At 37.4% G+C, this 22,574-nt stretch overlaps 2 protein-coding genes across 3 annotated transcripts; both read right to left on the reverse strand.

The window, feature by feature from the left end:
• Positions 1-8,215: 8,215 nt before the first annotated feature.
• On the reverse strand, positions 8,216-9,962 carry LOC106299021 (cytochrome P450 98A8-like). The gene has a single exon (XM_013735153.1). It carries the CDS (start codon positions 9,901-9,903, stop codon positions 8,407-8,409), a length of 1,497 nt encoding a protein of 498 aa, XP_013590607.1. The 5' UTR covers positions 9,904-9,962; the 3' UTR covers positions 8,216-8,406.
• A 2,034-nt stretch (positions 9,963-11,996) lies between these two features.
• Positions 11,997-14,197, reverse strand: LOC106300796 (F-box/kelch-repeat protein At1g74510-like). Of its 2 annotated transcripts, none has more exons than XM_013737023.1 (3): positions 13,994-14,197; positions 13,848-13,895; positions 11,997-13,447 (listed from the first exon to the last, which is right to left on the reverse strand). In XM_013737023.1, exon 3 carries the CDS (start codon positions 13,433-13,435, stop codon positions 12,152-12,154), a length of 1,284 nt encoding a protein of 427 aa, XP_013592477.1. In that variant the 5' UTR covers positions 13,436-13,447; positions 13,848-13,895; positions 13,994-14,197; the 3' UTR covers positions 11,997-12,151. The 2 variants fall into 2 exon arrangements, with proteins under 2 accessions (XP_013592477.1, XP_013592478.1); XM_013737024.1 differs by having other exon boundaries at positions 11,997-13,476; positions 13,994-14,184.
• Positions 14,198-22,574: the final 8,377 nt, after the last annotated feature.

The following is a 22,574-nucleotide window of genomic DNA, read 5'->3' on the forward strand; positions in this document are numbered from 1 at the left end:
CTTAACACTCTTCCCTCAGTTGCCTCATCAACTTGCATAGGCTCTGGCATAGTGTCTGAAGGGTTGGTTGTAGGTTCTGGTGGGTTTGCTAAAGGTTTAGGTGGTGGTCTGAGTGCGTTGATTCGGTTACTATCAATAGATGGTAACCGCACTCGGTTGGTGAGAGGTGCCCGTCGATCCATGTGAGGTGAGGGGGGTCGATCGATGTCGGTCTCTCTTTGTCGATCGATGGCTGGCTCATGCGGTCGATCGATTTTGGCGTAGAAAGGGGAGGCTGGGTGAAGATGTTTTTCTGCGAATTCCTCATGAGTAATGATTCGAACTGCACTACAATCCGCAGTCGATTCAGCAGATGACGTCGATCGATGTCCAGAGTAATCTGTCGATCGATCTTCGTCCTGGTCTGTCGAGCGATGTGCATCCATTGACATCGGTCGACACCATTGTGATCCGCCGAAACTCATGGAGCTTTTAACTTCGAAATCTCCTTCTCCAAGCTTCTGATGCTTCACCACTTGCCAGGAATCATCATCTAGGATGGCATTCACGTGGTGTTTTGCTTCTCTCTAGCCAAGGCTTCTTGCCTCTTTACAGTGTCTCCAGTCTGAGCCACTTGCATTTCAAGCTTTCTCACTTGAATCCCTAAGGTCTCAATCCTTGTGTTCAGATTGTTGTAGGCTGAATCTATCTTCCCATTGAAATCCACAGTGAGTTGTTGTTGTCCTTCCAGAACTCTGTCAAGCATTGCTTCAATCTTGCTTTCCTGAGTCTGTGGTGGTGGATTTTGGTAGTATGAGTTTCCATAGCCTCTGTTGTTATTGCTGAAAGGTTTCTGGAACTGTGAACTCTGGTTACTCCTCTGACCATTGCCAAAGTAGTTTATGTTTCCACCCTGGTTTCCAGACCTCTGAAATCCAGTACCTCCAATGTAGTTCACATCTTCTTCTCCTTCCATGTCTACAGCTACTTCTCCTTCAGCTGAGCAGACCTGCTTCCTAAGAAGCTCATGAACTACATCTAACTTTGCTCTAACTTCGTCCATCTGTTCCTTTCCTAAGGATGCAACAGATTTCTTCCTTTCGAAGTCAGTGTTCTTGGTGTTGCTGCTATTTTCTAGATTTTCTATCAGTCTCATAGCCTCCACCGGATTGTTGAAGTTTTCCTCACTAGCTGTATCAAGAGCCATCTGATACCTCAAGGCGATACCTCTGAAGAAAGTGCTCAGCAATTGCACTTCATTGAATCTGTGGTGTGGACAGTCTCGCTGGAAGAACTTGAATCTGATCCACGCATCTTTGAAAGACTCTCCAGTCTCCTGCGCAAATGTGGCAATTTTGCTCCTCAAGTCTTCAGCGCGTGCATCATCAAAGAAGTTTCGTAAGAAAGCATTCTTGATGTCGGCCCAGGATGTTAGAGATCATGTGGGTAGCTGCTTAAGCCAATGCATCGCTTTTCCAGTCAGAGTATACTTGAAGAGCTTGCACAATAGGTAGTCCTCAGGGACTCCATCCATACGAATAGCAGCGATAAGATCCTCGAACCTCTCCAGATGGTCCATAGGATGCTCGTGCAGTAACCCATAGTAGGGTAGCTGCGACACGAGTGTGTAGTACTGAGGCTTCAGCTCAAAATTCTCCTTCTAAATCTCTGGAAGGCGAATAGCTGATATGTTGGTGTAGTACTCGTCTGGACGATTGTAGTCGGCCAGTGCCTTTGGTTGAGCAGCCTCTTCTACAGGTTGAGTAGCTCCTGTAGCATCAGCATCAGGGATTACATTCCCCTGAGTGTCTAGTTTCTGACCTGTTGCATTACGCAGATGACCATCCTGGTCATACAGGCTTCAATTCTCATCCTGTCTGAGAATAACAATCGCAACCATGTTTCGCGACTTAGGATCGGTTGATGTAAGTGGTGTAGTATCGATCGATGTCGAACAATGTGGATCGGTCGACGATGAAGGTCGGGTGTCGGTCGATGGGTGGGTGCGAGAATCAGTCGGCGTGAAAGCTGCTGCATCGAGCGATGTGGAACGTTGGTCTTTGCAGATCGAGCGTTCCAAGTAAGCAGGATCTTCTGAGAATAGCATGTGTGTTTCCTTGTTGCTTCTGCTACTGCTGGACATGTACCTGAAAAGACAAGAAAAAAAATGTTGGGTCAGAATGGGGGTAAAGAAAAGAATAAGAATCAATAACACTAAATCTAAAGGCGATCAAAGCTCCCCGGCAACGACGCCAAATTTGATACCACTCAAACTAAGGAGTGAATTACTCTCTCAAATAAGAGGTTCAATTGTAGTACTTAGGGATCGAATCAACAAGGTGCTAGGGAACCTATTAAATCAAGTAATTTATTAATTTTAAGTGTTTGTTATTTTATGGTTTAAATTTAAATAGCAATCCTAATTGAGCAACTCTATTGCTCGACTAATAAGATGATTGGGGGTGTATCTTATTGGAAAGGTATTAGATGCAGGGTTTCTATTCAAGTGTTGGAGATTATAATCCTATAGATGCCTATCAGTTGCATGCATGATATATTAGAGCTCAACCCCTTGAACACAGTGATCAGCGATGGAAATTTTTCACTGGTTAACTAACTAGATCTTGGATCTCAACTGTCGTCTGTTGATCACAAGAAAGTGTTGATCGATGGTCCTATAGGGGATATCGATCGATACACCTTTCACAAATATCGATCGATTGTCAGAAAACAATATCGATTGATGCTTCAAGTTAAGCCCTAGGCGCATGTTGATAATGCTCACTAGCTGTCTAGTTCAGCGGTAGCCTTTTTTTCTAGTTGTTCTAGTATGACAGATTAGTTTCAGGAATGGATGGTCAAGGATGCTTGACTCATGCAGATTCCTAGGTTCAATATTCTAGTTAGCTAATCTAGAACAAGCATTAAGAACAATCAATCAATGAATACCACAACTTAGCAATCTATAGTTGGGGCTAATCCCTCTAACCTATTTGAACCCTGAATCTAACAAGTAAACTACTCAGACATAGCTAAGTTATTCATGACACAAAATATAAATAAAAACTGCATAGAATAGAATAGATGAATCAATGGAGTTCCAATCACAAATCTCTCTATGATCTTCTCTCCTAAAACTCTTTGCTGAAAATAAGAATACAAAGGTGGCCAAAAGCTCCCTTGCCTCCTAACACTTAGGCAAGTATATAACTATTAGGTTAAAAACTCGTCAGGGGTAATCTTGTAATTTGGTGAAGTCTTGGGTTTAAAGTCGGCTGAAACCAAGTCGTGCTTCCGCGTCTCGGCATCGATCGATGGTACAGGATGTACATCAATTGATCATAATCTTCAATCGAGGCTTCTCTTCTGTAACGTCACTGGATGTGCATCGATTGATTGTTTCTTCTTCGTATCAACCTCTGATGGTCAGTTCGGATGAAATCTATTTTAAGCTCCTAAATGCTCCATAATCATCATTTTACTCCAAGATACTTATAAACCTGAAAACATACCTAATAGGATAGAATATATAGTATATAGATAGTAAAATACTTATATACCATGGGTAAAAATGGGTCAAATCCATGGTATATCAAGTCACTGAGTAGAGAGGTCCGGGGCTGTCACATCGGAGGGTGAGCAGATCCTTAATAGAAAAACCAAAAGGATCAAATTCAACAGAACATCTATTATCGGTAACAAATTGACGGACAGATATAAGGTTTTTGATAATAGATGGGCAAACAAGAACATTTTTAAGAGAGAGAGTTTTGGTAGGTGAAGAAATGGCTGAGGTACCGATTTTGGTAACAGGCGCAAGAGAACCATCACCTACAAGAACAGAAGGAGTCATGCTCGTACTAAAAACGGAAGTGAGAGTACCTTGATCAGCAGTGATATGGTTGGTAGCCCCACTGTCCATATACCACTGAGATGTAGTCGGGTCCTGCAGGTTCATTGTATTGAACGCTGACGCAAGAGCCTGAGGTATCATCGTCGGAATGTATGCAGGAGCCGCAACAGTCTGAGCAACATGGGACTCTAGCGATGTATACGGTCCAAGAATGATGTTTGGTCGTTGAGGTGTTGCATTCGGGGAGATGGGAGCAAACTGTGGTGGATATTGAGCCATTTTGGGTCCACTTGGATAGTACGAATATGGCCACTGTGGTTGAGGAAATTGCAACGGTGGATATCCATAGTTACGTGGAGCAGAGTTGTAAGGAGCGTTGTTGTGTCGGCCCCGTCCACGATTGTTGTTACGTCCCCCACGGTTGCGGTTGTTGCGGTTGTGAGATCCTCTATTGTTGTTGTTGTTGTATGATTGATTCTGAGACCTAGAGGAGTTGGAGTTGGTGTCAACAAGCAGCACATTTGGCGATGAAGTTGTATCACTGTGTGCTATCGCAGGTTTGACATGCTTGTTGAGGCGCTCTTCTTCAGCAAGTAGCATCGACCGAGCTGTGTGGAATGATGGGAATGGGCTACGATGGCGAATGACATTATGAATGCCATCGAACTTGTCATTGAGGCCGTTAAGACAGTGCATGAATAATTGTCGATCTGTGACTGGAGAGTCGACATTGGCGAGAAGGTCTGAGAGAGACTTCCGTTTACGGCAGTACTCTTGGACAGAGAGATCACCGATAGTGATTGTACGGAGCTCGTTCTCTAGTTGAAGAGCTCGGTTTTCCTTGTTGTCGCGAAACAAATTCTCCAGCGTATTCCAGAGATCGCGTGCGGTGCTTTTTGGTGTGAGGATTGTCTCGACGAGCGAGTCAGTAATCGTACCGTAAATCCACATCTTAACCAGACCATCACGTTCCTTCCATGTTTTCTCCGTTGCTGGAGTGGCGACAGACGATCCGTCAAGGTGATCGTCAACCCCAAAGGTGAGACAGTGGGTTTCGAAAAGTTCCCTCCACACGTCGTAATTCATCTTGTCAAGATCGAGCCTGATAGGAATGTAAGCTCTAATCTGACTAATGCCCAAAGGCTTTTCAAATGGATCTGCAGCGGGTGTGGTGTTGGCCATCGAGAGATCTGCGAGAGAGAAATAGGTGGAGAGAAGAAAAGGAGAAAAGGAGATGAGATATCGCAGAGATCGGGAAGCTAGGATCGAAAAGCTTCTGATACCATAAAAGTGTATAAGACTCGATACCTTTCTCATTGATCACAAGAGAATATATATACAACGTAATCATATCTACGTATCACAACTATACATAGAATATTCTGATTCTCTAAAGATTGGATATTCATATCCTAACTAACACACACAAGGACCAAGCATGAGCGTGCCTCGAAGACAGCGCAACGCAGCTGTGGAAGTGATCAACAGGAAGATTTACGTACTCGGAGGCGAACCATACATCGACGGATGGTTGTTTCATCAAGTCGAAGTTTTTGATCCAGAATCGAAAACTTGGGAGGTTGCGGGGATAGAGGACGCGCGTAAGATTTCAAACTGTAGTGCCACGGTGGAGGAGAAGGTGTACATGGTGGATTACGAGAAGACAAGTGTGTACACAATCCGAGAGGAGGTGGAGGAGGAGAACGGTTGGTTCAGATGGTAAGCCAGAGACTCTCGGAAGGTGGTGGAAGCAAGGATAAGTTAAATGACATGGCGCATTGGGTGTGTGTGGTGGAGGATGTTCTCTTTGCTTTCTTTAACAAAACTGGTTTGATGTGGTTCGATACAACGCTTAATGTGTGGAGAACTTTGTTTGGTCGTGATGGGAAGGAACTAACGTTTATCTTAGATGCGGGTGCCATGGCGGAATACGAGGGAAGGCTTGTGGTTTTGTATATGGGGGGATGAAGATATATTTGATGTCCCCGTTACTCAAGAGTGTTCGGTGTATGTTTGTCTCACTGGACAGAGCTGGAGAAAAGATTTGTAGGACAATCGATTGGTCTGGTACTGTGGCTACAGTCTCATATATGTTTCGTTTTCTTCATTGTTTAGCTGTTTCCCATTGACTGATCACAGTATATGTGTTCTTGAAGCAATTTGTTTTGATTTTTTTTTTGTTCAACTCAATTTGTTTTGTTTAAACTCATGAGTGTTATTGAAGAAAATGCAAGGTGGTTTCTTTTTCTGTTCCTCGTATTGGTTGCATCGTTATTCAAGTTGATATTAATCTAACTGAGTTTTACATCATTGATGATTACACCCATGGAGGAAGATAATGATATTTGTCTAACTTATTTGGTGATGTCGAATCGGCGCAAGATTTGCAAAATAATCTTAGCGCAGTCTAGCGAGTATTTAATAGTGGGTTCGCTTGAGTTGGACGTAACGGTGGTTTCGTTAGGACCACGAGCAATTTCAACAGCGACGTCGTCGTTGGATTGTTTTAAGCGAATAAAATCGGACTGATGGACGGTGCTTTTGTCGGGAAGAGACGGTGATGAGGTTATTACACCGTTGCGGTAACGGATTTTTCTGCGGCGGACTTCGGTGCACTTTAGCTTGACAGTAAGTGGAGTGGTACTTGACTGCCGGGCGCCGGCGAGGAGAGACACTATACTCAAAATCAGTGTACTCCGTCATGGCTGAACTCGTTGTTTAATGGAGAGAGGTTATTATATGAGGAGGAGACCAACATAAGAAGAAGAGAGCTCAATGAAATGGTTTTATATCGAAGAATGTTATTTCCTATTTATACTCGAAGTAGGAATGGTAATTTAGTAAATTGGAAAGGTAAAAGATTCATGCATACATAAGTATTAACTTTTCTTTAATTGGATGTGTTTGAAACAGTAATCGGCTAATGATGGATGTACATGTACTCATAAACAGTGGGGGAGCTCAAAAAAAAAAATCAGTGGGATCAACATTAATATGGTTAGTAATAATGTTTTTAAGTACGTATAACCTTTATAGCTCTTTATCTTAAAAAAAACTTGAATTTAAAACATTGTTATAAACTCCATAAAATACAGTTATTTGATTATTTATACTAGAGAAAAGGAAAAACCTACGTTGTACGGAAGCTTCATGACGTCCGCTTCCCGATTCGGAACTGGAATCGTAACTTTGTGGAAGCTTGCGGAATCTCGCTTGCAAAACGTTTCTAAAATATTCTCTTTAAAAACCTATTGGAAGCTTACGATTCCGTTTTAGAATCACGCTTCCGTTTTTAAAAAAAAATGCAATGTATATCAATAAAATATAAAACCATAGTTTTAATCTATATAAAATTAAAAAAATTAATAGTAATGAATATTGAGTTATAAATATATAAATATTAAAAATAATACTATAAATTATCTTTATGCTTTGAGAATTTTTATTAAAGATATAGCACATATTAAAATATATTGTGTCAATTATTTATGAATATTAAAAATAATTAATATAATATTTTTTGTATACTTAATTTATGTGTATTTTTACAGTTTTAATATAAAATCATTTCAAAATTATTATAAATGAATAAATGCTTTATTTCAAATTTAAATCATATAACTTTTAGTCCTAATTTTTTTTAAAAAAATTATATATATATATATATATATATATGGATATACGCTTTCAATACGTATCCGCTTCCTAATATTTTAAAAAATCTCGCTTCTGCGCTTCCTTACGCTTCCGCTTCCACGTACTCTCTTCTGTTTCCATGTAAAATAGGGAAAAACAGACTACCAACGATGTATTGGGATAGTAATTTAGAGTTTAGAATAACGTCTATATCATCGGATATCGCCAAAAACCGCACCTGACCTAATGAAATTAGTCAGGCCTAAGATCCGAAACTCCTCCTAGTTAATCAAAAAAAAAAAAAGAAAAAAAAAACTAAAAAAATAAGAAGAATAATAGAGATACATGTCAAGAATGGTAATTTTCTGCTCAGGCGTTTGATCATCTCTGCCATTGCTCTTTTGATAGCGTCGGCAACTGCGGTTAACATGATCTAAACCAGTCCCATCACTGTCTCCTCGCTCACGTCATTCTTCTCTTTTAGTTTCTCATCTACCTATTTCTCCATAACAGCTCGTCTAAACCAATGTATTCTCCCAGCCATATGCTTTCATGGACACCTTGTCACTAGTGAACCAAGATGAAACCCAGCGGCTTGGTACATGCCCCTCAACTTTCTAAATTTCCTTTTTTGTAGCAAGCATATATATCTTTTGGTCCAATCATCTCACCTATTTATTAGCTCATTTTCAGTCTTATCATGTTATTCTCTTTTCTATGGTGTGTCAATCTCCACAGTCTGGATACTGTTATAATGAGGTAAGTTATACTTTTATTTTCCATATACATCAGCTACATTTTTATTTTATGAAACCAGTTTCAACTATGTAGTAAAAAAAGAAAAAAAAATGTAGTAAACTTTGCCATGCCTCTAGTGTTTTTGACATGACTTCATCTTCTTCTCCCTAATGAGAGTCATCATGGTGAGTTTCCATTTTTCAACCCATATTTAAAGATATAGCTCTTGTGGCAGCTCTCGGCGAAGCTAGTGCTTCCACTGGAGTCTTCATGACACAAAGTAATCCAGGAATCTCGCTCATGTCAATAGTCTCCGGAGGAATAGGAGAACTCCACGAGAAGCATTGCAACAAGTTCCCCATCACCAATGCCATCAAGTTCATGCTGAGCTGTGCAGCTGGACACACCCTTCTCCCCGAGCCAAACGGAAGAACCCTGAAGTCTCGACCTTTGACATCAGTGTCCTCTAGGAGAAACCGCTCTGGTCTAAACTCCTCAGGGTTTATCCAGTTCACTGGATCCCGACCAATCTCCTTCACGTGGACATAAACCGTGGTTCCTTTAGGAACCGTATACCCACCTAACCAGACCGTTTCACTTGCTTTGTGTGGAAGCATTGTTGGTGTTGACGGGTGAAGTCTCAGTGCTTCTTTGACAACACATTGTAGATACGGCAGCTTTGGTATGTCTGCTTCAGTCATTAGCCTTTCTGATCCAACCACGGCATCAAGCTCTTGCTGAGCCTTTCTTTGAACGTTAGGGCATCTGATCATCTCTGCCATAGCCCATTCTAGGACAACAGCTGTTGTGTCTGAGCCTGCGGTGAACATGTTCCAGATCAATCCGTGAACCGTCTCTTCACTCAGCTCTTTATTCTCTTTCAACACCAACAGTTTCCTAACAAACCCCTCGTGATCCTCTACTGCTACATCTTCTTCCACCATTATAGCTCCTCTAAACCACTTTGTCCTCCTATCCATGTGCGCCAAGAAGTCCTTGTCGCTAACGAGCCACTTCGAAACCCATTTGAGCCACCAGATGACATCTAACAAGCTCCCTGAGCCACTAAGATAATGTTCTTTGTGGACAATCTCTTTGAACTCTTTACCTTCCTCGGTGCTGAACTCTTTCCCAATCATTAACTTTGAGATTGTGTTCAAAACAACAGCAGCTAGATACTTCCTCACTACCACTGGCTTTCTTGTCTGATCATCTGTTGAATCTATCATCACGTCCTTGTAAACCGACTCGACCATGGACCTTGTTTCCATCTCTCTCAACGATCTGAAACTCTCAATGCTCTTCAAAGAGAAAAGCTCCAACGTGCATAGTTTCCTCAGCTTCACGTAATGTGGACTGTAGTCAGACCAAACAAGATCATGACCTGACTGAGTCATCTTTGCGACCCTTTCTCGATTACATAAATGATGGTCGTTGTCTTTCAACACTTGTTTGGCTAAATCAGAGCTAGAGACAACGACAGAGAGGTTTGTTCCAAACCATACAGATATGATGGGACCATAAGTTTCTGACCATTCGGAGAAAGAATGAGTCCAATGTGGTTTCAGTTGATGAATGTTTCCGAGCAGAAACCGTGGCTTTGGTCCTGGAGGTATGTTGGATGCCCACCACCTTTGATAAAGCATGTTAGTGGTGATGATGATGGTGATTACAGATATAATTAGATATAGAACCATTTTCTATTTATGAGTGGAAGAAAATATACAAGTTTGATAGATTATAACATTTACCTCACGCTGAAGATTTATTTATACACATTATAAAATATTTTTTTTTCAGAAACTATATATTATGTTAGCATTTTTGCGTACGTTTGTTTTAGATAGCAACACACAACTTTGACATGCGCATGAAACATGCATTTTATACTCTCACACTCTTTGCATTGTCAATTTGGTGATTTATATCAACAAAATGCGTTTTAGCGAGTTTAAATCCGAATGATACAACACATCAACAAGACTAGTGAAACCCAGCATGCTAGATGGCAGATGCTTTGTCACATATCTACCTTGTTTGATTACATTACATAAATATGTATGTAGAAAATTAATTATGCCCTTGGTTTTATGAGGAGTATCATTTTGGCATTTTCACACAAATTAAAAAAAAAAAGATTAATAATTACATCTATTTAACTAGTAGTTTTTGAGATAAATAAAATCACTTATAAGATCACAGCATTATACAACTAATTTTAATCTTAAAATAGGTACAAATTGCATTTGAATTATAAGTGATATTCCTTTGTAACAAAAATATGGTCAAGATAATTTTCTTTATGAAAGATAAAGACTATTTCATAATTATGGTGACTTTATAATAAGAATTGAGAATAAAAATGTGAAGTTGAGGATAAAAGTTGTTTCATAATTAAAATGGTTAAGTAGCTATTTGATGTTTAGCGATCAAATAGGTACTTAAATCACCATTATTTATCCCATGCTTAAGGAACACTATAACATGTTTCTTGTTGATTAAAAGCAAGCGTCTAATCTTATATGTTTCTCGAAACTTTAAATGTAGAACATGTTAACGTGAATATGTGATGCAAAGACAAATGCTTGATTTTGGGATCTTGTACCTTTGTTATGTATTGTATACATTCATTTCCTTTTAGATTTTATTTTATAAGCTTTATCAAAGATTGTATATGAATTATGAAGTAGATAGTTAGTTGGAAGGTTGTTTATCTTTGTGCTAGATATTCGTGGCAGTAATAACTAAAGCTGTTATGTTTCAGATCCTACATTAATGTATTAGCATGTGCCACATTCATGCAAGACTACATAAGTTTTGGGGATCTAGTAATATCAGAAGCTAAATTAATGTATTAGCATGTATCACATTCATGCAATACTACATAAATATATCAAAATTGTTCAGTTTAATAGTGCTATATAAATAGATGGCATAAACACGCTGCCAATTAAGTTAAATTCACATTGTTCTTTATCATTTCTATTCAAATTTCAAACTTTCAAAGTTCTCAAAAATGGTTAGTTAATTTGTGAGGAGGGTAGTATAAAAATCATATACATATAGTTTACACATTCAGAACCAGTATTGGTTATATATAAAAAGTTCTTCAAAGTTTTAATTGTAATTTCATTACTTGCAGGAAGAAGTGAGATTCCAGTTTAATTCTGATTGTCAAAAAGCCAGGAAGAAAGCTCTAGATTATATCTTTGATTACAAAGGTACACTAACACAATTTAATGATTAAGTTTAAGCCAAAATATTGACACATTAATGTATCCTAATGAATTTCTCATTTTGTTAATTAGGAGTTAAATCTGTAGAATTAGAAAACAGCATACTTATCGTGCAAGGAGAAGGACTAAATGAGGAAGAAATGAAGAGAAAGATGGATAAGATTCTTCTTTCACCCAAAACGGGATTTCTATCGTGTTTAACTCCTAAAAAATGATATGATCTTCGTCTTTTAAAATAAATATTTGAATTTAAATTATAATCTTCTTATTTATGGCTTCATGTTCTATAAAAGTCCAAGTTGTTTTAGTCTACTAGTATAATATTTCTGTATACTAATTTTCTTATTTAACATTATATAAAACATATTGAGAGAAATCTAAAGATAAGAGATGGAAAACTTGTTATTTTTGTGTATGGTCAAATTAAATTTTTGTTTTAATAGTAAAACTAGTTAACCTAAACATCTCACCACATGAAGTACTAATAATGGAACCAAATTTACAATGTTGAGAGATAAAGACAACATGAAGTTTCTTCTTAAATCTTCTTCAAATTTTATTGAAACATGTTCAGTTCAAAGATTATGCCTTAACAACAATAACCCCACAAAAACAAAGAAGAAAGACAAAACAAAAGTGTTTAAAATAACATGTAAGAACCCCTAAATAAAGAAGTCAACAACTTTTGAAATGGGCTCTCAAGTTTTCATCAACATCCCATAACAGCACAATTATACACAAAGCTTTCTGATGGCTTTGAAGCAAGAACTCTCCAATGCAGCGCCTCACCTTCCCTTGGGACACAAGCATTGATCTCTATGAACCCTCCACCAAGTGCCCTAGGCCCTCCAACCACCACCAGCTGATCTCCACAGGCCCTAAACGCCATTCCCCAACCGTTCATCGAAGAAGCCCTCTCAGGCAAGCTCCCAACTCTATTCCACACGTTACACCTTTTATCATACTTCCTCACCTCTTGCTGCGCATAGTTGGCTGCATAAAGCTCGTCCTTCACAACCGCCAGAAGCGGTGGCGCCCCTGACACCGCAGCTGCAGAGGAATCTCCTCCGCCTCCTCCCCCGTTGCTTCCCTGTAACATGTTAGGTATCACTGTCCATGTCCTCTTCTTCAGATCATAGACCTCACCACACATAAGCATCTTTGTGTTCCCCTCTCCGATACCTCCAAGAACATAAAAGTTCCCATCCATGAACACACTCGAGCACATCTTCCTCGCCTTGTTCATGCTTGGAATCACGGTCCATTCCCCAGTCTCCGAGTTATAAACCTCAGCAGAGTTCAGTATCTGCCCACGAGGGCCGCATCCTCCAGCTACAACAGCGATCTCACCTAGACTCGCTGATCCAAACAAGCACCTAGGAGCATTCATTTGCATACCTGACGTCCACGTATTGGTCAAGATGCTGTACTTGTAAATCACATGGGACAAGATCTCTTTACCGAAGACAAGAAGCTCTGTGCCGACAGCAAGAGATTCTTTGTCTGAGCTCTTGAAACATTCGTTGACTGTCATTTTGGGCACACGCAGCCATCTGTCTCCGTTTGGATCATAAGCTTCCCATTCCAAGAGCACGCATGAGAAGTATATCCAATGCTCAACAATGCCCTTTGCTCGTCTCAGCCTGTAGATCTCGCTGTTCTTGATGAGCGAGCGGAAGGTTCTGTTCGTTGAGGCGATGGAGCGGAAGTCGGATAAGGAGCAGTGTGCTAGGCAGTTGAGCAGAGCGTTTTGGTCAAGCGTAGTTACTGGTGGAATCTGTTGATCACCACCACCTTGCTGACTTTGGTTAGACCTCTGATAGGTTTCATCAACGCGTAGCATTTTGCTCCTGTAACTTCCTTCTGTATCATCCAACAAACGCTTCTTAAAGGAGAGCTGAAGCACGCAGTGTGCGTTGTATATCCATTTGCTCTCTTCCTCGCATGAAGAGGGTAAGTCCCTTGAGACCAGATAACTCGGAGCCTCCAACATGATGAGACGACGCTAAGAAAGACAATCAAAGAACCATCAATCTAATCATCCAAGAAACAAAGAAAAGAGATGATTTATAATCTAATTAATCTTGTTTCTTTAAATCAATGATCCAATGAAAATTCATTTAACTGTAGAGATGATAGTAACGTTTGAGTGAGACCAGTAAGATGAAAAAGTACAGTTCTTGACCAGTGAAAGATTAGCTCTGACATCATCAGAAAAAAAAGGCAATCATTAACAATCCACAAGACAAGATCTAAACCAAGCAATACGATCAGATCAGAAGCAATTCACCAATGGAATCAAAGAACAATCATTTCCTCGGATCTCGAATTCTAAAACCCACTTACTAAATCTAAAAAAGATCTGAACTTTTACAAAGGGTCATCCACAAAAAATCAAAGCTCACCTGAGAATAACCCTCCGTTTCGTCTTGCAATCAAAGTCGATTGAAGATCTGAAATATTCAGACAAAACCCCACTTTAGATCCGATGGTTTTCAACAAATCGAGCAGACACATAAAATAAGAAGAAAGAAAGAATAAAAAAACAAACTTGTGTGGATGCAGCAGCTTCTGAGTGGCTAGGGATGATTTTCATTCATCATCTTTGTATTCACGGCCACATTTTAGCTGAATTGGTAGCTTATTTGAGCTGTGATTTACATTTTTATTTATTTTATTATATATAATTTTGGGGGTTATAAAAAGATGCACGAATGAACCAGTGGGGTGATTTCTACAATATTAAATCAACAATAAAGCTGATGAATTTATATTCTTTACTACTTTTTCTATACCAAGATGACAAGGAGTAATGTGAATAAGGGTAGTTTCGGTATTTACGATAAAAGTTTGACGACGCCGTTGGTAGTGGGCGTTAACGGCGGATTGTTACACGTGTTTCTGCTTCGGACAACTAAAGCTCTTCCTTTTTGCTTTTTTCACGTCAATGTTTTGTTTTGGATTTTGTCCTAATCCTATTTTGTTTCCTCTTCTCTTCTCTTCTCTTCTCTTCTCTTCTAACAATTAACATTTGGATAAACAAAAAGATATATATAAAAACTAGATTTTCTTAATTTTATCATGAAATCATCTCATTAACAGAAAATAATACTGATTGTTTTTATTTTTATACATATTACTGAATTTGCAAAGAGAATCCCTATCACTTGACCAAAAAAAACAAAGCATAAATCTATATATATAAAATGTTTGGTTCTTCATAATTGATTTTGAGTTTCGGTCTTTTGGATTGGATTGAACCAATCAGGAGTTTGAGATCAGAATATGAAACCAACTTAGGTCTTACAGCCCATTTATGACCCTATCCTGCTAGCTCTTTTAACGGGCTGGATCTATTCTTAGGCTTTAGCCCGTTTATTATCTCATCAGTTTTGCCGTAATTTTCAAAACAATATTTAAATCAAGTGAAAAACAAATCATGACTTCTTATTAGCTTGTAGACATCTCAATTAGACCGAAACCCGTAACCCGAGCCGTCCAACCCAAAAAATTGAGGTTGAGCTTAGTTTTATAAACCCAAAAAATTGAGCTTTTCGGGGTAAGTACATTTGGGCTTTGTGTATTTTGGGTCTAAACCCGTTTGGGATAGGGTCAGTCCAAATATCCGAAACTTTATACTTTATCTTAAATATTATTGTACAATCAAAACCATTATTAGTATTGACATATTATTTTAATATTTTTGTCCAAATTCTAATAAAGCAAATATAAAATTTGTTAATGCACTTTTTTGTTTGATCATTTTTTTTTTAATTATACAGGGGTATTCTTGCACCACATAAGTGGTCCAGACTAGTCATGTGTTGCCACGTGTCCGTCTCATGTCCCTCACACTTATTGTTTGATCATTAGAAGTGTCACATTTTAAATTTTGCAAATGTATTTTCTTCTTTTATGTACAAAATGTTTTTTTTATTTCAAAATACAAAGTATGAAAAGTTTGTCATGTTTATCAGAAATTTTATTCTCTTATATATTTAGTTTTAATTTATATTTGATTATTTAAATCTTATTAGATTTAGTTTGTTTATAATATGTTTTTTAAGCATACGAAAAATTAAAAAAAAAATTGATAAAGAAGAAAAGTTTAAACTCGCTTTATATTTTAAAATAAAAAGATGAAACTATTTTTTTATGAAAATTCACATGTATTAAAATGATGAATGTGACAATGACAAATTATTTTTCGAAAAATAAAAAAAAAAACACGAAAAATCCTATAGCCCTATAAAAGTCGGGCTGGACTTTGAATTCTAGGCCCAAATATTTTTGGACCAGGCCGGGCTGGACTCAAAATCAAGTTATTTTGTGGATTGGATTTCACTTGACTGTCTACGGCTCCATTGCGTGTGCTCGGAATAGAAGTTTTGTATAAATGTATTGCCATGCTATTAAGTATTTTGATTTAAGTTCTTTTTTTTCTAAAAGGTGGAATGGGCTTCCCTCTTCGGGAGCCTGCGTCCCGGCGTTTTTGTGCAATAAACCCCTCCGGCCTACGGGTTTAGCAGGTTTGGACTAGACTGGACCAGCCCGAATTGACACCCCTGATGACGCACTACTAATAGGCAATAGTGCTTTAATTTATTTCCACTTAAATCTAAAGTCTAGAGATGCAGGTTGCAATAGCCTATATGTTGTTAACTGAGAATATTCTGCAAGGTATAGCATCTTTTCTGCTTTTTTATGTAGCAAAGAAAGATTATTATGCTATGTTATTTGACCTACCACTTAATTTTACTTCTGATGACTTGAGCTAGGACTACACCTCCATCTTCTAAACACCGCATTACTTTTGTAATAAATATGACCAATCCGCGACAAAATCTTGTTTCTTTAACTAAAACGAACGAGACTATAGATTAAGTCACAATAAATATTTACCCCCACGAGTACATGGAACCCTGTGCAACTACTTTGCTTTAGGACTCTTTTTCTTTTGTCTCGTTACAATCATTTAAACATAATCGAGGAGATTAATTATTGATTAATGTAATCTAAAAAATTGCAAATTGTGAAAAGAAAGAACCTTAGACGATGGTGGACGTTGTCGATCATATTAATATTAAAATGATGGCAACTTGGGGTTACCAAGTTGTAGACAGGAAACGTGTGGTCAAGTGGTAATTCGGGATTTCACCGCATTTTAGTTTCGTTACGAAACTAAGTCACATTTTCATGATCATCCTACACGGATATGGGTTACTGTATTTTAGCCCATTTGAATATCCGGAAGAGGGTCTATCTGTGGGCTACACCTCTTACCTGAGGATTAGATATGTGTTTTTAATAGATCCGAATTTAACCTTCTTATTTTCAAAAAAAAAGAAATACCAAGTTGTAACATAGAAAACGAATCTGCATGACGTAGAGGGACCGAGATTTGATTTGTGTTGTTTAGATCAAACACATTAAAACCAGTAACCTACTGTCTTAATTTTGGTTGTTTATGATTTATGAATGAGAATCTGCATGACGTAGAGCGACCGCGTTTTGATTTGTGTTGTTTAGATCAAACACATTAAAACCAGTAACCTACTGTCTTAATTGTTTATTATGATTTATGAATGGTGACCAATTAGAATGTCAAGAAGTGTAGCATTTAGGGGAAGTTATGAATTACAACGCATGATACCATAACGTTCGTGAATACATAATGCTCAAAAACATAAATTAAATTTCGTGAACATTTAGAATATTTTTCGACACTCTCTTTTACAAAATGTGCATGCATTGAGTTTTGTAGCGTTTTTCACCTCGTTCGCCTGGCAGTTTTTGGGTAAATTCATTTGTTAGTTTTAAACGTTTACTCCAAATACAAGCCGAGAGAAAGTATAATTTTAGTATTTGGCGTTTTACATGTTATACAGCAATATGAAAACCTATTCCAACAATGTGAAAAAATTATCAAATATTTTCATATAAACACAAACATAAACACATAAATTACGTTTGGAAGCAGTCTAGACTTTATTTTCGGTCAATTTTTTTACATTTTTAAGTTTTACAAATCAGCATAATCGTTTCTAATACATGATTCTTCATTCTATTCACATATATGCTAATGATTTGTTTCGGTAGAGCACATATATATTCATGTCAAATAACTGAATCACTATATGGCTATATGCTAGACACCTAGTCTTAGAGTTTTTTCCTAGTTTTAGAGTTATTACGGAATTAACACGACTAGTCTTATATTATATATTTTTTTTGCTAAATATAAGATGTTATAACTAAATATTTAAAAAGGCTAGCCGTCAAGAGAAAAAGTGAGAGATTTTTTTTAGTTTCAAGCCGATGGCCGGAGGCTTCTATAGCTCCAACATCGGCGTTTAATTCACTTTGCTTTTTTTTCTTTGGTTTGTTTTACTTTCTATCACTTGATTTGTTTGATTGTCAATTTATTTTAAATCTGACAAAGTTTTTTATTGTTCTTTTATATGTTTCTTCCAATGGATTTAGTAAGACAAAAACTTCGGTTCAATTGAACCGTTTAGAAAAGGTAATTGACAGATTTACTGCGGATGGTGACGACGGGTCTTACCGGCTTCAATCGTTGATGGTTCTTCATTTGATGGTGATTGAATTCTTGTTGCAAACTATGGTTACTTCGAAAGGCATCACAAAATTCTATGGAATTGTAATCTCTTGGACTCTGTTATTTTCAATAGAGCAATATAAAAATTTGTCTCGTCTCTGTGAGTCCTACTGGAGTATTAAAAAGAGAGTGGCAGTCGTTCCCAATTCAGTTTGAAACGTGGTGGTTTTGGATTAATATGAAGATTATCTCCCTTGAGATTCAACTATTCCAAAAGCAAATATAGAGCTTTCATATGAAAAATCTTTAGTCATTCACACGCAAGATAGATTTTTGTTAGTTTACTTTCGATCCCTACTGGTGTATCATTTTTCTATATTTGTTTGGCTAATTCTCATTGTTTAGAATTTTTTGCCTATAAGGCTTAATAATACAATCGACAAAAAAATGGTAAATCTCATTAATGAAAATGAAAGTTTGGTTACAAGATTAATTGAAACCACAATCTGAAATAGTTGATAGTGACCGCGAAAAAAAAAACCACTAGGATACATAAGGATTAATTCCAAGCTTCAAACACACAAAACTTGAAAGTAATAGACAGAAGATCAAGCAGAATAACAGTATAATCACCCTATTCAAAGCGCTTCTTACCGTACCTGAAACTAACCAGATGAAACAAGAGAATGTCTAGAGAAAGTTTGGTCGAGAACTCACCAAAGTAGCTCCGAGCAGGCATCAACGGAAGCACCTGGCTTACGCCCCGGAGCCTCGCTGGAGGAGGGCCTCGACCAACAAATCCTAGCAATCTCGACGGAGAGACAAAAGTTCAGTCGTATCAACACTGCTTACGCGGAAGCTCGAGTTACGGGCAAGCATAGGCGGTACAACAGGCTCCAACACCACCCACACGACACATAAGATACAGCATAAACCCGAAGGAACACTAAGTCAACTCGTCGGAGCTATGAACACTAGGGCATGAAGCACAGAAGGAGGCATAACGCGTCTTGAAAACAGGCAGCCTAGAAACGATAGAGAACTCCGCCTAAGAGCAAGTGAGTCACCACATCGGGTTGTCCTCAAACCCTCGCAGACGACGTCGGTAGCAAAGAGGAGGAGACGAACACATCACCGAAGGAAGCCATGGTTGTTGTGTCTTGAACTAAGTGAGAGGTCCCCAACGAGCTATTCAGTCTCGTCGCTTCGTCTCAGACCATGGGAACTAGACGGGGAAGCTCTAAGAGTTGCGACCAAAGCAGGAGATAGGGGAGAGCAGAGGAGGCTGAAGACCGGGAGAGAAGAGGCAGAGACGCACTTCAAACCGGTGAGCCTCCGCGCCGGAACTGACCCAGAACCAGCACAAGACAAACCCTAGATTTACCCAATCGACGGCGCCTCCTGCAAACAAACAGACTGCCACAACCTCGCTCTCTCTCCACAGCCACTAGGTACACAACCAGTCATCAATTTGGTCACTGGATCTGGCCACAATCCAGCAAGAACCAGAGGAGGAAGAGCAAGGAAGAAGTGAGAAGCCCTTAGTATAACAGGGAAAGGAATTCGATCAGCGGGGAGATTAGGGGTGGCGGACCAACGGGAATCGACCCACCGCCGACCACCAGAAGGAATCGGAGGAGAAGGGCCGAGGAGGAGAGGCTTGGGCGGAGAGAAGAACGAGAGAGAAATTGCCTCTATTTAGGCGGAGAGTAAAATATATATATACTTTAGTTATTAATTATTAATTACTGCAAAGCACAATACTTATATACTGAAGTAGCATAGAGAGATCACTATTTAGGCAGCTACATATAAGCAAATAACAGTTTCAACTCTCCGCTCTATCGGATTTGACAGAGAGAAAAAAAAAACACATCTTATCAAATTTAGTACCGCTAGATTGTGAACTGAGTCACTGACGCTTTTGTTAAGTATGTCATGATATTGTAACCCATGATTTACGATTGGTTAATTCAGAAACACAAACTCCACTAATACTAAAGCACACACACAATTCCTAGAATACAAGATGTCATATTGAAATTCCTTCTCTATATGATGAAAGTGTCTTGTTTTGTTTTGCCTTCTTCGTCGTAAACGCATTGGAAAAAAAAAATGATTTTGTTGGTTGATTAACTCCATGTGCAAATTCAGAGTAGATAGGCTTTTGGGACTCATCCTAAGTCATAAACTTATAATTAACCGCATCCTATAAATGGAGTCTGCCAGTTCTTTTGCATAACAAGGAGTTTGCTGGTTGCCCTTTTCAACCTTCAAACTATTCGCCACATTACAGTACAGTTTTTATTATTGATCGACAAATAGTATTAAGCAAAAGAAAACAGTACAGAGTATAAAATATGCTGTTAGATGATAATTGTTATGTTTAAAAATGGTTTACTTTAATAATATGGTTCGAGTACGAGCAAATATATATAGCTGGATCACGTTTTTGTAACAATACTATACGATTAAGCTTGTTTTGGTCGGTGTCAAAGAGCAGATACAGGACACCCGAGCTTAGTTAAGAGTTAAATGCAGATCAAATCATATTTACCATTTAAGCATCTTTGCATTCAGAATATGAGATTCAAAATTTCTGACAAAAGTCTTACTTAAATTATATATATTGTAGTAAGAAAAACATATTTTCTAAACTAAGGACATAAAATAATTTAATTTGTTGGTTCTAACTAGCATGTATTAAATCATATTTTATATTAAATTTATACATATATATATTTATTTTATAATTTAAAAAATCATTAGTTTAGGAAATGTTGATTTAATTTATATTTTACTACAGATGAAAATTTTATTTAAGAGAAAACAATAAAATGTTCTGATTACTTAATTAGAAACATCGACGAATAATTTTATAACCAAAATAATTTCTATGTACTATAAAAATATTTTTAAAAAATTTGATAATCTGAAGATGTCTGCCGAGCCGTGGTCCAACTACATTTTTTTAGATTTGTCTATAAACGTTAGATAGACCCAGTTTTGCTGTAGAAATAGAATATTCATACCGTCTGAGCACATAAACAAATATGTGAGATACTAGATTTTTAATTCAAAGTGTTTAGAACCTCTCCAAATCCGTCATTTTTTTTCTGGAGTTAGTTCCCATCAATAATTTAGAGGTATTAATATAGTTTCCACCAAAAAAAAAAAAAACTTTTATAACTATATCTATTGTCTATATAACCAAATCTGTCAGAAACAACAAAATGTCGAAATACAATAAAAATTAATGGATTTATATATATATATATATATATATATATATATATATATATATGTTTATTATAAAACATATAAATTATACTCAATTCAATATCATGCATTAATTTCTTGTCTAACGTAAAAAACGAGGGAACAAGACGAACCTAAACAAGCGTTAAAACGAAAAAATCAAAAAAGATTTTAAGTTTTTAACTAAAAAGAAAGATTGCGCAAGCAGGGCCGGTCCTGAGCAAATCCGTATGAAACATTTGCCTAGGACCCCCAAATTTTTTGAAAAAAACTACATAAACATAAGTCTCTAAATTTTTTTAAAAAGCTCCCGAATTTTCTTAAATTTTTTTTTCAATGAAATCTTTACGAATATCGCCTAAGGCCCCCCGAAATCTCGGGGCCGGCCCTGTGTGCAAGAATGGAATGCTCGTGAAGTTAAGCTTAATCTTCGCTGTGAGTTAAAGATCATGTGCCCCGAGAGACACGCTGACCTCCATTTAACTCATCTGAGCTCTCTTTGTTTTATTTTTAAATATAAACAGAAATCGATTTTTCTTTTTTTAATAAAAATGTACAATTAGATCTTCTCTCAAAAGTAGTCAGTTCTAAATATATTTAACTTTTCGTAGTCAATAAATTTTGCGATTGATTACTTTGGTTGACCTTGTATATATATTTATACTCGTCTGCTATTTAATTCCTACTTAAAAAATTATCTTTAGATACTCAAAATTCTCTTATCATGTTCAATCCTAACACAATAAATATCATATTTGTTGGATGTTTTGATATAGAATAATCGAGAAGAGCTGTCAAAAAAAAAAGATAATCGAGAAGATGTCTCTAATATCTTTTACTATCTTTCCTAATATACACATAAAATTTATTTTATTTTGAAAACAATAATACTATGAAAAAATTATAGAACTAAAATTAATTTGCTACATAATTTTTAATAGTATATACTAGATTGTTTATCCGCACATGCAGACATCATTTTTCGTATATGTTTTTTAGTAATACCAAATTTATTGATCAAAAGATTATTGCACATTTACAAAAATATGAGGGCAACAGATAACTTATGAAGAAAAGAATGAAACAATGTGAAAACTCATACTAAGTTAACTTCAAACAATGGGATGATTCACGGCGTAGTGCAGTAAGAAGATAAGATTGCGGATCATCTTCTCAGTGCTTCTGCTGAGCTTATCTTCCGAAATCCAAGCTCCACCATGACGTCTTAAATTGATTTCTCTCTAGATAGCATATAGCACAGTCTGGAAGGCCATCCTCATGAGAATTGTGTCAATATGAGACCGAGCTGGAATCA

The sequence above is a fragment of the Brassica oleracea genome, chromosome C6 (genome assembly GCF_000695525.1).
Source record: "Brassica oleracea var. oleracea cultivar TO1000 chromosome C6, BOL, whole genome shotgun sequence".
In the NCBI taxonomy this organism is placed as follows: domain Eukaryota; kingdom Viridiplantae; phylum Streptophyta; class Magnoliopsida; order Brassicales; family Brassicaceae; genus Brassica; species Brassica oleracea.